General features: G+C 37.5%; 1 protein-coding gene across 2 annotated transcripts in view; it reads left to right on the plus strand.

Annotated features, from left to right (window-relative positions):
* The window catches only part of slc25a12 (solute carrier family 25 member 12), a 100,395-nt gene that overhangs the window by 19,920 nt on the left and 66,914 nt on the right, over positions 1–13,561 (plus strand). For both annotated transcript variants that reach the window (XM_028806300.2, XM_028806301.2), the window contains exons 3-4: positions 8,009–8,151; positions 9,470–9,585. In XM_028806300.2, the coding sequence (XP_028662133.1) occupies positions 8,009–8,151; positions 9,470–9,585 (259 nt within the window). The remainder of the gene's footprint in view (positions 1–8,008; positions 8,152–9,469; positions 9,586–13,561) is intronic.

Genomic DNA, 13,561 nt, shown 5'->3' on the forward strand with positions numbered 1-13,561 from the left:
TCAGGGGCTTGTGCCAAGCCAGAACACCCAAAGAGTAGAAGGACCGGGAAAGGAGCAGAATCTCCCCTGGAACACAAGAGGGCAGCTGCCCTGGTGGGTGTTGGGGCCATGGGAACACAGCTTAGAAGCTCAACCCTGTGGGGGCCTGTGGCCACTGCCAGGGGGCGACTGGACATTTGCTAAGCCCTGTACTGCAGCACATCTGCCACACCAGGAAGTGCTTCCGGAACAGGAACTAGGTGCACCCGGAGTGCTTCCGGGTGCCCATGCAACACTTCTGCCACACCAGGAAGTACTGCAGGAATGTCATCCGGGATCAGCTGGAGCACATTCATTATAAAAAGGGGTACCTCACTTCATTCGAGGAGCTGGAGTAGGGAGGCAGAGGACGGAGCTTGTGAGTGGAGGAGTGAGGGCGGCAGAGAAGAAGAAGAAGAAGAAGAAGAAGGAAAGAAAGCTGTATTGTGGCTGTTGGTGCACTGTGTCAGGTGCTGTAAAGAAGAACATAAATAAGTGTGTGTCTGGACTTCCGTGTGTCCTGGTGTCTGTCTGTAGTTGGGCTGAACTTCCACAATGTAAAACATTGAGATGTGCTTATCAGTATCATGGCTGGTACCTTTAACCAAGGCCACCTTTGAGTTTAGGAATGTTGACAATTGTTTGTAGATATTTTTGCAGAGCTGGTACACAGAGAATGTTTTTTTTGTCATATTTATATATTTATTTATTTGGACTTTTATACTCCTCATATTTTACATACTACAAGGGCAATTATACTTCTAAGCAGATATTGCAGAAGACTTTAGTAGCGTGATTAAATTAATGTTTACACCTGCTAATGCAATTGAAAAAAAAAATATCAAATACAATTAATAACATTTAAAAAAAAAATCACGGTAGCAGAACTGAGACTTTATATTGGCATCCTCACTCCATTTGTAATGGTTCCAGTGGCTTCCTTTGAAGAGCTCAATTCTCCACCTGATTTATTTGTCTGGCTAAGAAAACATGATTATATCTTACAGTAAATTTTGTTATGTTTGAATCTAAATTACTGGTAGTTTGTAGAGTCTGTACTTGCTTCTGCTGGAGTATGTGAATTTCCCCTTGGGATTAATTAAGTATCTAGCTGTCTATCTAGCTAATGTGTCTGCTGGTTTTCATTGGTGATTAGTTGAGCGTTATATTTAGTTTAACTTCATTCTTCTTCTCTTTATGAGGAACATTATTACAGTTACTAGTTAGATCAACCAAGGACTGAATTAAACTACTGATAGTGGATATGTGGTAGGAGAGGCCTTTTCCCTTTCAGAGTAATACACTTTTTCACATTTGGAAGGTCAGGCCTAACTGAACAAAATGTTTAGTGCTGGTAGTGACCATTATTGCTTCTTAACTGGAATTTTCAGCTTTGACATCATGACATCTAGAATGTTTACAAATTCAACCATTCAAGCACCCCTACTTTACATGCATTTACATTACAAATACAGTATATTCCAAAGATGTAAATAGTTGTTTTTGTATGAACTATTTATGTTATCTTTCTCATCATCCATTTATGAGTGATAAAGTGCATTTGTGCTACTACTTAAAAACTTTGTAAGGCTTTTTTATTGCCTTGAGCTACAGTAAGTGCAGGCTTTGGGTGCCTGTTACCCAGAGCTGCATTGTCTTATTTGAGAACGTTATGAGATCTTTTATATATTTATAAATAATTGTTTTCTTTAAAATTCAACATTTCTAGAAATTCTAGGTGCCCTTTATACACAGGAGTACCCTGGTATTTAGATTTTAATTTTGGATTGCAGTGTGGATAGAAATATTCATGAAATCCTTTTAGAATACTGTGTGCCTCTTGATTTAATTTTGAACATTTTAAAATTAGTATCTGCTGCCTTCACAAGCATACCAATGACTTTGGACTTTCTCCAACAATGAAATTAGGTATAGCACCATTACAGCTGTTTTTCTGTGTTGGGGATAATTGTTTTGTCACTGTTGTCAATTCTGATGATGCTTGGTCATTTTCCTTTTACATGTTCACGTGTAACTCTTCGACTGCTTTGCTGTACACACTAATACAGAACTCCAACATGCAGGTCTAGAGGTATTTTTCATTATGCCAGAGCATAATATTCGCTTTAAGCCTGTGTCACACTGTATAATTCCACACGATTTCTAGTTGGAGAGCACCGTAAATATGACTGTAGTTTGTGAATTTTGTTGTCTCGGAGGGTGTAAACTGAACATCCAGAGGACACTAGGGGTGACTGATAACCTGGGGCCTCATGTATAAACGGTGCGTACGCACAGAAATGTTGCGTACGAACCTTTCCACGCTCAAATCGCGATGTATAAAACCTAAACTTGACGTAAAGCCACGCACATTTCCACGGTAACTCATTCCTTGGCGTACGCAATTTATCCGCCCGGTTTTGCAGACTGGCGGCACCCAGTGTCAAAGCAGTGCTACTGTTCCTATGTGGTTACTCTTTCTTAGATCCACATCCACGGCGGCGGCTTTATCAAATACACTGAAATTAACCGCATATCGTTCATAAATTTAATGCATCTGATTGTAATTAACCTGTAACAATATAATGGTCCATAGAATGGTCAAACTACTGTTCCTGTGTGCTCATCCTTTCTTTCTTAGCTCCACATTCCTGACGCGACTTTATAAATACACTGAAATTAACTGCATATTGTTTATTAGTGTAATGCATCTGATTGTAATTAACCTGCTGCAATATAATGGTCCAGGGAATAGCCATAGTATTCCAAATACCAGAACTGCTTTAGCGTTGTTAACGATCACTGCATCTTGTTCTTCTTTTTGCTGTTCCTGTTAAGGGTTGCCACTGCGGATCATCTTTTTCCATATTACTCTCACTGTACCACTCGGAGTATTTATATCACTGTATCTGAGTGTGAATCACAGCAGCAGATGATCGGAAAGAGAATTATCGGTATATAGTTTCAAGTACACACTACCTCAACCACGGCAAAAAGCGTCAAAGCCTTTCCTGTACGGACCTCGCGTTTCAGAAACAGTTTCATCCCAAGAACTCTAAACGCACTCAATCACCTCACTGTAAACTTGCACTACAGTTATAATAATATAAACCATGTATATAATTATAAAGCGCGTATGATGACAATATCATTTTTAAGATGAAATGCAGCAAAAAATGTTGCTTATAGTATACAGATAAAACTTTAACTTCATTTAAATAATCTGTATTGCTAATAATTAAACATGTGAGGACGCGGTACCGCAGCGTATAGCTAGTTCAAGGATAGCTCCTGCCTTGCGCTGTATTCTTGCTGGTGCTGACGTGACACTGGAAGGATAGACGAATAGAATAATTAAACATGTACTACGAAGATATTTCAATGTTCCTTAAAAGTTTTGAAGAATCGGCGTTCTAAGCTTACAAATGGCTTAACGTCTATTACACAGCTGATTGTGTGGCGATTGGAGAAAGAAAAGTATGGACAGGAATTGGAGGTTAGTACGTTTGAAAGAGACAGTACTTCTGTAATAAATTTATTTAATCGAAGGTCACACATGGTACAGCAAGCCTCTTGCGTGAGATATGAACAATCACTGCGCCACCGTGTTCCCATGTTTAATAACATGCTTTCATTCCGATCATCATGAAAATGATACCACGTATACATCTCAGTATTTTAATTATTCAGAGAGCTGTAATATCTCGAATGTAATGCATTCTGTGTCCTGTCGGAGAAAGAGAAAGAACGGAAGCACGTAGTGATTCACACACACAGAGCACATAGAAGATCAAACACAGAAAAAAGCATTTAACGTGCTACTTGAGAAACTAGTAAAATAAACGATTTTAAGATGAAGTTTATGATGTTCTACTTTAATGGCAAAATAAACTACGTGATTAAAGTGGAAATTTTGAGATTAAAGTTGACATTTCGTGCTTTTTTCCCACTGTGTGCCTATGTTTTTTGTTTGTACCCTAATAAGCTTTCATATGACACTCAGACGGTGGGCTACAACTCGCCTTTTCACAGCGACTTTGATATGTGATTTCTTTTTTATTTCGGGCACTGTGCGACTTTGTGAATTTGATCTTTCGAGTTTTTCCGACACTCTGTCACTCGATCAACTTTCTTTTGTTGATTATACCACTGTTTAAACCAACAAATAGTACGTTTTTCCTTTGCCTCCACTTGGTATTCGCTGAAATTCTTATGTTTTCCCCTGTGCTTTTCCCATTGTCTTTTCACAGAAGGCTATTTATATTGATTTGCATATTCAAAGAGGCGTAATTCTGGGAGGAGTTGGGGCGGGACAGAAGGCGCGTGCACGTGCGTTACTTTTCACGCAAATCGGGATTTATGTAGTGGAAGAACGTGAAAGTATGCGTGCGCACAGATTCCTGCATCTGGATTTTTCTGTGCGTACGCACAATCCCGCTTTTGTGCTTACGCCATGTTATAGTGTGAGTTCTACGCACGGCGTTATACATGAGGCCCCTGGTTACCTTATGTTTTTTAACACAGTTCTAAGTCTTCTTTTAGGCTCCAAAAGTATTGTGAGATCTTCTTATTTTGTCACCCAGTCAACCTGAACTACTATAATTAGCTTCGGGGGTAAAGAAGTTCTAGGTATATTAAGTACTGCTGCCATCCCATTTGATTTTGAACTAACAGACATCTGTGTTAACTCAAAGGTTTGCTGGTCCCATCCTTTTGCACAGTCCAAAAACCGTGATTTCCTTCTTTACTTGTAGCTGCTGTTTTTTTCCCACTTTTAATGGGAATTATAAGCATTGCTTTTTTAGTTAATCTTTAATTGGCTGTCTGCTCTCTCTCATGCGCAAGAGCCTATCCATGTGACATGTGATGACTCACTATGAAAAATCAAAACTGTTTGGTTTTGTTGTAGTAAGTCATGGTGTGTTATGAGTTGGGGTGAGGGTTCGTCACATTACATGACATAGTTTCACATTGTGACCGTCCACATCACTCTGACTTTCTAAGATTATGTAAATAAAAGCATGTAGTGTGATACCAACTCTGGTAATCTCCTCAAACTTAAGGCTGGTATTTTTGCTGACATCAACATTCTCTCTGTAATGTCCCTGTCACCATACTTTTCCACTATTATCAATCGTAGCTCTCATTTACGTAGTCTTTGCTAATAATGGAGAGTTGTGACGCATGCCCATTTTCACCAGTCTCATAGTCTGACATCCCCAGCAACTCACTCATAGCGCCCAAAAAATCAAACAGGATTTTGAAGCAGTTGTGATTTTTGTCACTAGTCATAGAGGTGGGCCGTTATGTGTGCGAGAGCTGGCCACCAATGTGCACTCAACAGTAAGTATAATGCATACAGCCTCTAAGGGAAAAAGGCAAAGTGAATGTTTTTGACCACACAGAAGAGGTGCTTGTCTAGTGTCTTGTGTTTGTTGTACCACAACAGAGTGGTATTCGATTGCGGCTAAGCTTGCCATACCCAGAAAATGAATACTTCCTCTGGCACTGTCATTCAGCTAAGAAATGGGCTGTCAAATGCGGTGAGCTTGCGATACTTTCAAAATTTGTGACAGTGCGGAAAGTTGCGAGGAGGTTGTGCAGTTGGTAATCCCCTGTGATACCTAGACGTTTAATTTGACTTCTTCAGTGCAACAATTAGTGTGATATGTTTCTGGAATCAAGGTTGTGTAGCTGAACGCGGCCAAAGCATCCTTCAATGTTTCTAAAGCTGATATGTGCATTTACTCTCTGTAACTCTTTCCAGAAAGCACTTATTTTACAAAATGCTCAACCTGGAGGCATTTTTAATTTTCTTTTCACTAGAGCAGAATATTCACCATGAATTATTCATAGTTAATTCATAGGTTTTACCACTATGTAAAATCACTGCAATGCCATTATGATGTCTTTCGAATAGCTGAAAATTTAAATATCCTAACTTATATATAGGGCGGCACGGTAGCGCAGTGGGTAGCGCTGCTGCCTCGCAGTTGGGAGACCTGGGGACCCGGGTTCGCTTCCCGGGTCCTCCCTGCGTGGAGTTTGCATGTTCTCCCCGTGTCTGCGTGGGTTTCCTCCGGGCGCTCCGGTTTCCCTCCCACAGTCCAAAGACATGCAGGTTAGGTGGATTGGCGATTCTAAATTGGCCCTAGTGTGTACTTGGTGTGTGCTTGGTGTTTGTGTGTGTCCTGCGGTGGGCTGGCACCCTGCCCAGGATTGTTTCCTGCCTTGTGCCCTATGTTGGCTGGGATTGGCTCCAGCAGACCCCCGTGACCCTGTGTTCGGATTCAGCGGGTTGGATAATGGATGGATGGAACTTATATATAGTTAGTTAGTATATAGTTAATATACTAACTTTTTTCTTCAGCCGAACTTATTTTACATATATTTTACATTTTTCCATGTGATATTTGTTAAACTTTTTTGTTTCTCCTAGTGAAGTCCGGCAGCAATCATATAAAGCACATTTTTGCTTCATTTTATTAACAGTCAGAGTAACAAAAATAAAAAAAGCACCTTACTGCCATGGTTGAACCTGCAGTCGTGGAATGAACTGTGACAGTGCATTGAAGTAGAGGTGTCTGTTTGAGATTATCCTGCCCCCACTGACACTCCACAGCGTGCCTTGTTCTGTCCATTGGTCTCCAGTGATTTTAGTCTCTGTCTCTCTCTCTCAAGTCGTCTTTCAGCTTTACCGTTTGACGGCTTTTGTGTTGTGTGTGCAGTATTCTTTTATTTTTCTGTGCATCTGAAATATATCTTGACTGTGGTCATAAAACAGTTAAAGTAAACCTTAAACCTGACAGCATTTATAAAAAGCAGTTTGTACTGTAATTGTTCAGGATAAGCAAAGTGTTTGAGTAGAAAAGAATTTTGGATTTAATATACAACATGAGGTAAACACATGTTCTTAAATTTTGTGGTGAATTGATTTTGCTTGCAAGTAGTTGGAACTCACTTTAGAAAGACAGACATATGATTTGGAACTCTACCAGTTGTTGCCCTTTCTCCATTATTAAGCCTGAGGCTCTTCAGCCATCTTTCATACTCTCTTGAAATTCAATCCTTTGCCCTTGCCGTGGTGACTTGAAGGTTGTTCTGACATTATCATGTTAAGCTTACAAAAGGACTTCAATAATTTGTCTTTCTTCATGTATTGCTTTCTTTTTGTGTGTAACTTGTTTTATGTATTTTGTATATTTTGAAGATTAAGAGTTGAATGATTTATATAAACTTGACAAAGTGTTAACTCTCACTTAAAAAGTGGGCTGGCTACATGCATTTTCAAATTATTTCTTTATTCTGTTGTGATGTCCAAAATACAGTAAAGAGTAAAAATAAGTTTATTAACAGCTATCCAGTTGGAGGAAATATGTGACTATAGCAGTTTTCAAATTTGCTTTGTTTGAATTTTATTTATTTTTTACAGTAATTCTTTTTCACTTCATTTTTTGCATATAGTATTGAAGACTGCTTTAGAGCATTTACATAAAATTAATAATAGAATAGTAGCAGTAAATTACAAAAGCATTCATTATTTGTATAAATGAGCACACATCTCTTTAAATAAACAGCAAAGAGAAACAAAAATCAATCATCTGTTTCCTTGCGAAGAATCTAGGAGAAAGTAAAACTTACAATAGAAAGCAGGAAGATTTGGCTCTGATTCTTCTTAGCTTTATGTATGTTGCTCCGTTCTTCTCTTGATTGGGGCTGTGTCAATTCCTGCATAGAGATTGCTAAAAGTGGTATACATTAGAAAAACAGGCATTTGGATATCTTGCACAATCTACTATCCCTTTTCAAGTAAACATTTATTCATTTGTCATATATCGGTTTCTTTGCTGTTGTGAAATACAGACTGAATGGTATAAATTCTAAGCCTTACTAGTCAGAAGAGTACACAGCTCTAAAAATTTAAAAAGTTAGATTTTCCAGAGGACGTAAAGAGAATGCACATTGAAATGTATTCTTTATTTTTTCACAGTATGCAAGTGCGGAGAAAGATGGGGAGCGTTACATGACCCCGGCAGATTTTGTGCAGAAGTTTTTAAGTCTGCACACAGAGCCACATCATAACCCAAGGACCGTCCAGCTCTTGGCAGGTGTAGCTGACACTACAAAAGATGGGTGAGTGATACTCTTTAGATTGTCTAGGGTTGACTGGTTTATAATGCTAAAAAAAGACTTTAACTTGTCATGTTCTCTCATGAACTAATATTTGTTTCTATCGAGTCAAGAGACTGTTTGTATATGGTATGGCTTGAATGCTACTTATTAAGTGGCAACATGAATTTAAATTTATAACACATTAAATAGCTAAGAGTATGTAAGAAATATCTAAAATTTATGAATATGAAAACGTTTTTCAAAACTATTTCAACAATTTGAACATACTCAGGTGAAATTCATTGCTCAGAAACACAGAGTGGCAGTGGTGTGATTTTTTTTTTTTTTTTTTTAAATATGTAGGTGAGGTTATCAGCTGCAGATTAAATATCTTCATAGCTACAAGTGCCTAATGTCCCTAGATGGACAGACAATTATTTCCCAATTGATTTTATATTATAAGAGAGAGAACATTTGCAGCTGAGGAGATTCCAGACTATAACCAACAGTTCATTGCCTAATTAAAGCTTTGCTTTTTGTTTCTCTCTAAAGAAGAGCAAAATTAAAGGTAGAGCTATCATATTAACAACAGACTTGTGCCTGTCTCCTTTACACTCTATCCACATTTGTAAATACAAAAAAGTTAACTGTGTCACACGTTGATTAACATATGCAAGTAAGAATGTAGAGAATCGAGAGGAGTCAGATGAGGTGGCTCGGGCATCTGATCAGGATGCTTCCTGGACGCCTCCCTGGTGAGGTGTTCCGGGCACGTCCAACCGGGAGGAGGCCCCGGGGAAGACCCAGGACACGCTGGAGGGACTATGTCTCCCGGCTAGCCTGGGAACGCCTTGGGATTCTCCCGGAAGAGCTAGAAGAAGTGGCCGGGGAGAGGGAAGTCTGGGCATCTCTGCTCAAGCTGCTGCCCCCGCGACCCGACCTCGGATAAGCGGAAGAGAATGGATGGATGGATGGAAGTAAGAATGTTGATATATCATGTACACACAATGATAAATGAGCCAATAAAGCCCTAAATTAAATTGAGTCTACAAAAGGTTGCTGGCCTTTTTTGTAGATTACCGTTAATTATGTTCTGTCTTAAAATGTGAAGGTTGTTTGGTTGCATAAAATATTGCATATTTTTAATTTACTGAAATAGTAAAAAAAAAAACAATTCTAAGAGGGCATCATTTTTATCTTTACAGAAATAAATGAAATTTGTAACTGTGTAGTATAAATGTGTATTATTTTTCATTTAACCCTAGTTGTATAGTTTGAAAAATGAGATATAATATGATGACTTTTCTAATTGAACTCCCCGCCCCTTTCTAAATAACAGGTTGATCTCCTTCCAAGAATTCCTGGCTTTTGAGTCTGTTCTCTGTGCTCCTGATGCTATGTTTATTGTAGCATTTCAACTGTTTGACAAGAATGGTACAGGGGATGTGTCTTTTGGTATGTTTACTTTGGAATTGCATTTTATTCTCTTTTATTCTCAATTGTTCCCAAGCACTGAAAAATCAGTACTTTTCATACACATAGTATGTAAACATAAGGCAGGATATTCAGGGAATGCATGAAAATGAAGTGGAATAATTAATTTTCTAAACTTGTATTAAGTACTCTTCACAATTTACATATAGAGTATTGGAAGTTAAATCTTGAAATTCTAAAATCACCTTAAAATGTATTGGAAAAGAAGTAAAATAAACAAAAAGACTAAGGCACATGTCCAAAGTGGGCTAACACTGGAAAAGTGCAAATCACTTTATTGTTGAGGCATTGATTTGGTGGGTTGTATTGATAATTGTAATTGCTCAAACGTGTGCATTTACTTAAGCATTTCACCAATAAAAAAGATTAAAATGGACTAATTAAAATGGACTAAAAGGAAGGCTATGTTGTAAAAACTACAACAGAAATAATCCAATATTATGGGTTATCCAAGTAGTTGTACATTAAGAGTACTGAGAAAACAAACTCCTGGGGTACTGAACATTTTTGAGCCAAATTCTGTGTCTTGTTACAGATAGTAATTCATGTTCTTGGCAAATATGCCACCATTTACAGTTCATAAACAGAACCACAATTCAGTCCCAAAGCAATACACTGTAAATGGACTCCCATGACTGAAAAGTAAAAACTTGTCATATTAAACAATGATCCCAAATAAACAAGAAGTTAAATTATAGCTGTAATTTATCTTGTAATCGATTTACTGAATCTAAACCTGCGGCCATTGCTGTGCTTTGCAGCCAAAATTGGTCTCCCCAGTTCAGGTCAGCAAACTAACTTTAGATGCCTTTTACAAACCAACAGGTGTACAACTCAGTTAAGTTAATAGTATAAGAAAGATGACTGTTTAGAGACTGTGAAAAGCCAAATTGTATGTATTCAGAAATTTTGATGATGTAAATGTGGCAAGCTTCCCCTTCCTTGTTTATCAAGCCTTTTAGGTATGTACCTTGCAAAATCTAAGAAAATGTATATCTAAAATACAAAGCCTTTCTTTTGCGACCATTGTCTGGAAGCACCAAACTGGTTATGCTGTTGAAACAAATAAGCAGTTGTTTTGTATTGGTAGAGTAATATATTGCTTTACTTTCCCCTTTGTATTATTAAGATGTAGCCTCTGTCGGAACGCCTCAGACTTACGATTCAGAATCCCACAGACTTACCACTGTTTAGAAGGTATTATAGTGTATAACGTCTCCCCACCTTCCCTCAGGCAATTAGGTATAGTAAAAGAAAAGCAGGAGTTAAATTACAATTTAAACAATGTATTATTGGTAATATTCATAAATAATAACAATATGCAAAGTGCATTTGAATATTGGCAACCATACAACCTGATTAAATGGTGATGTGTAATTTCAGGTGGCACACAGACTTGTTAGTTATTTAAAAATGTCTCTAGTTCATTTGTGGTCAGCTTTCTTCAGAACAGGCCGCTTGCCTGTTCAATATGGCTGCCGAGCTGTGCCATTGTGTTGTCCTTTCAGTTCATCAGTTTGGTCTTCATCAGATGTTAGTAAGAGAGAGAGTGTGAGGTTAAGCAAGTAAATTTATAGATTCTTTGTCCAACCCCTAGAGCCAATAGCACATCATGGTACTTAAAGGCTTCTGATACAAGCCAATTCCAAACAGCCATACTTCAGACCAATGGGGGAATAGAACATCTTAACACCTGCCACCCCCCAAGACCATATGTTAAGGTAAAGCTTGGCAGTTAGGTAGCTTGGCTTTCTTGCAGGGGTTGAAAGACTTTAGCCGAGTAACACTTGTCAAACTGGTTTAAGACACTTCCTCCCCCAACTCTGTTGTAAAATTCAAAGAGACCCATTCCTAAAGGGGGGGTAAACATGAATGCTTCTCACTAATTTAAAACTAAATTACATTGCTTTGCCTAAATTACAAATAAAGACATACAAAATATTTATCAAGTTATATGCAAAATCTTACATCACAACAGCAGTTCACATGAATATATGTTTATACTGTAAACTTTCTTTTGCAAGCTCAGAGCACTATTCACATAAACAAATATAGTTAAAATACAAAGTAACATGCAGTACACATAACAATGCAAAGCCATTGAATGTGTACATAGAAACACAGTAATGTAAGCACCTCTTTTTTGAATAATAAAAACAGTGGAACACTATGAATATACTAAGTTAAGGCTAGCTGGCAAAAAAGTCAAAAGAAGGCTTCCTGTTTACACAAATTCCATCACATGTTGAGTAAATTATCATGGAGTCTCTCCTAGGACATATTAGGCAGAAAACTGTAAATGGTTAGCAGAGAGGGGAAAAGAGCGAGAACAGGCTTGATCAAAGATGGCATTTACACCTAGCACCACCACAAGATACTGCTAAGAGAACATAACAAGTGTTTTGCCAAGAACCAGTTATTCTGGCCTACATAGTGTGGTGTTTCTTATTTGCTTAAAATTAGAAGAATATCATGAACTCAAGATGCTACTCTTCAACAGTGCTAGATATGCTGTGTAAATATGGTTTCTTTTCTCCAAAAATATTTCCTATCCTTCTTCCAAAGTTCAACCTTTAAAAGCATCTTTGTGCCTGAATTCTTATTTAAGATGTCATTTTCAACTTAAAGCTGACATCTTGCTGAGTCCATTTGTACACTTTTTCAATCACGCCACTTCTCAAGCTTTGTTTGGTTAAGTTGAAATAATTCAGCTGTTTTATTTTTTCTATCATGCTTCATTAACTATAGTCCTGCATTCAACCTAGTTGTTGCTGATGGGATCCTCAAATGCTGCTATATTCTCATTTTAATATGGAGACCAAAACTGAAGTGTAGTATTCCAGATGTGAACTTTCAGGTGTGTTATAAAGTTATCCTACAGCTTGCCCTGACCTGTACATCATGAACTTTATTTCTGTACACTCTGATCATGGCCAGTGATTAGTCTAAATTAATTTTAACCATTTCTTGTAAGAAGTGCTTTCTAGCTCAAAAGCCAGTGCTGTATCATTATACTTATTTTCTTTTTCTGTTCCTTTGTACAAGACTTCTACTTACACGGAACCACATCAGTCTTGTCTACATTCAGATTTGAATTTTGTCCTTGTTCCTTTGTGCAGGTTTTAACTACTCTAGGATATATGCCAATACAACCATCTCGAATTGTGCTTAATTACATTCAGTATTTCATGGAGCTTGTGCCTTTCCCAGCACAATCCCACACTTACAGTCATATGGGGCACATTTACAAGGACCAGTTGAACTTATTTGGCATATGGGCAGAAAACCAGAGTATTCTGAGAAAAGGCAGACACAAAGAGAATGGCAAAAGGCAACAATCAGGAGTAATTTGAAACCATAAATGGGAGGTAGCCACACTAATCACAGCATTACATTGCTGTCATATATGTTAATACTGTATACCTGATTTATAAACCACTGGCAAATTTCAACAGTTTGTTAGTTGCATATTTAGTCAATTCATTAAAATTCATTAAAACGCTCTGAATATAGTATAATAGTTAAAATTTTAAAAGAACTAACTTAATGTAATTGCAGCATACTTTGGAGTATAAGTATTAATACATTGAATAAGGTGAATGGGGGGGTAAACTATTTCTGTTCTGTGTATGGAAAAAAGTGAATTTAAAACCTTTTAAACTTAACTGGAAGGCAGTGTAGTGATTAAAGAGCTGAAGTGACAACTGAACATACTTCTAGATATGATCTTTATTGCTGTGTTGTAACTAAATAAACTGTACTCTATAATTGAACAATCTGAAAGTAAAGTGTCAATTCTAGTTATACACCCTGCTTTTAATGAAATTTTCTTAATTTAGAAAATTTGCAAAATAAGAAGAGCAAGTTTTGGATAGTGTGTAAATATGAAACTGAAAGTTCAATCCATGTTTAAACATGTAAATGTTTAGTGATTTCA

Source organism: Erpetoichthys calabaricus, chromosome 8 (assembly GCF_900747795.2).
Source record: "Erpetoichthys calabaricus chromosome 8, fErpCal1.3, whole genome shotgun sequence".
Lineage (NCBI taxonomy): Eukaryota > Metazoa > Chordata > Cladistia > Polypteriformes > Polypteridae > Erpetoichthys > Erpetoichthys calabaricus.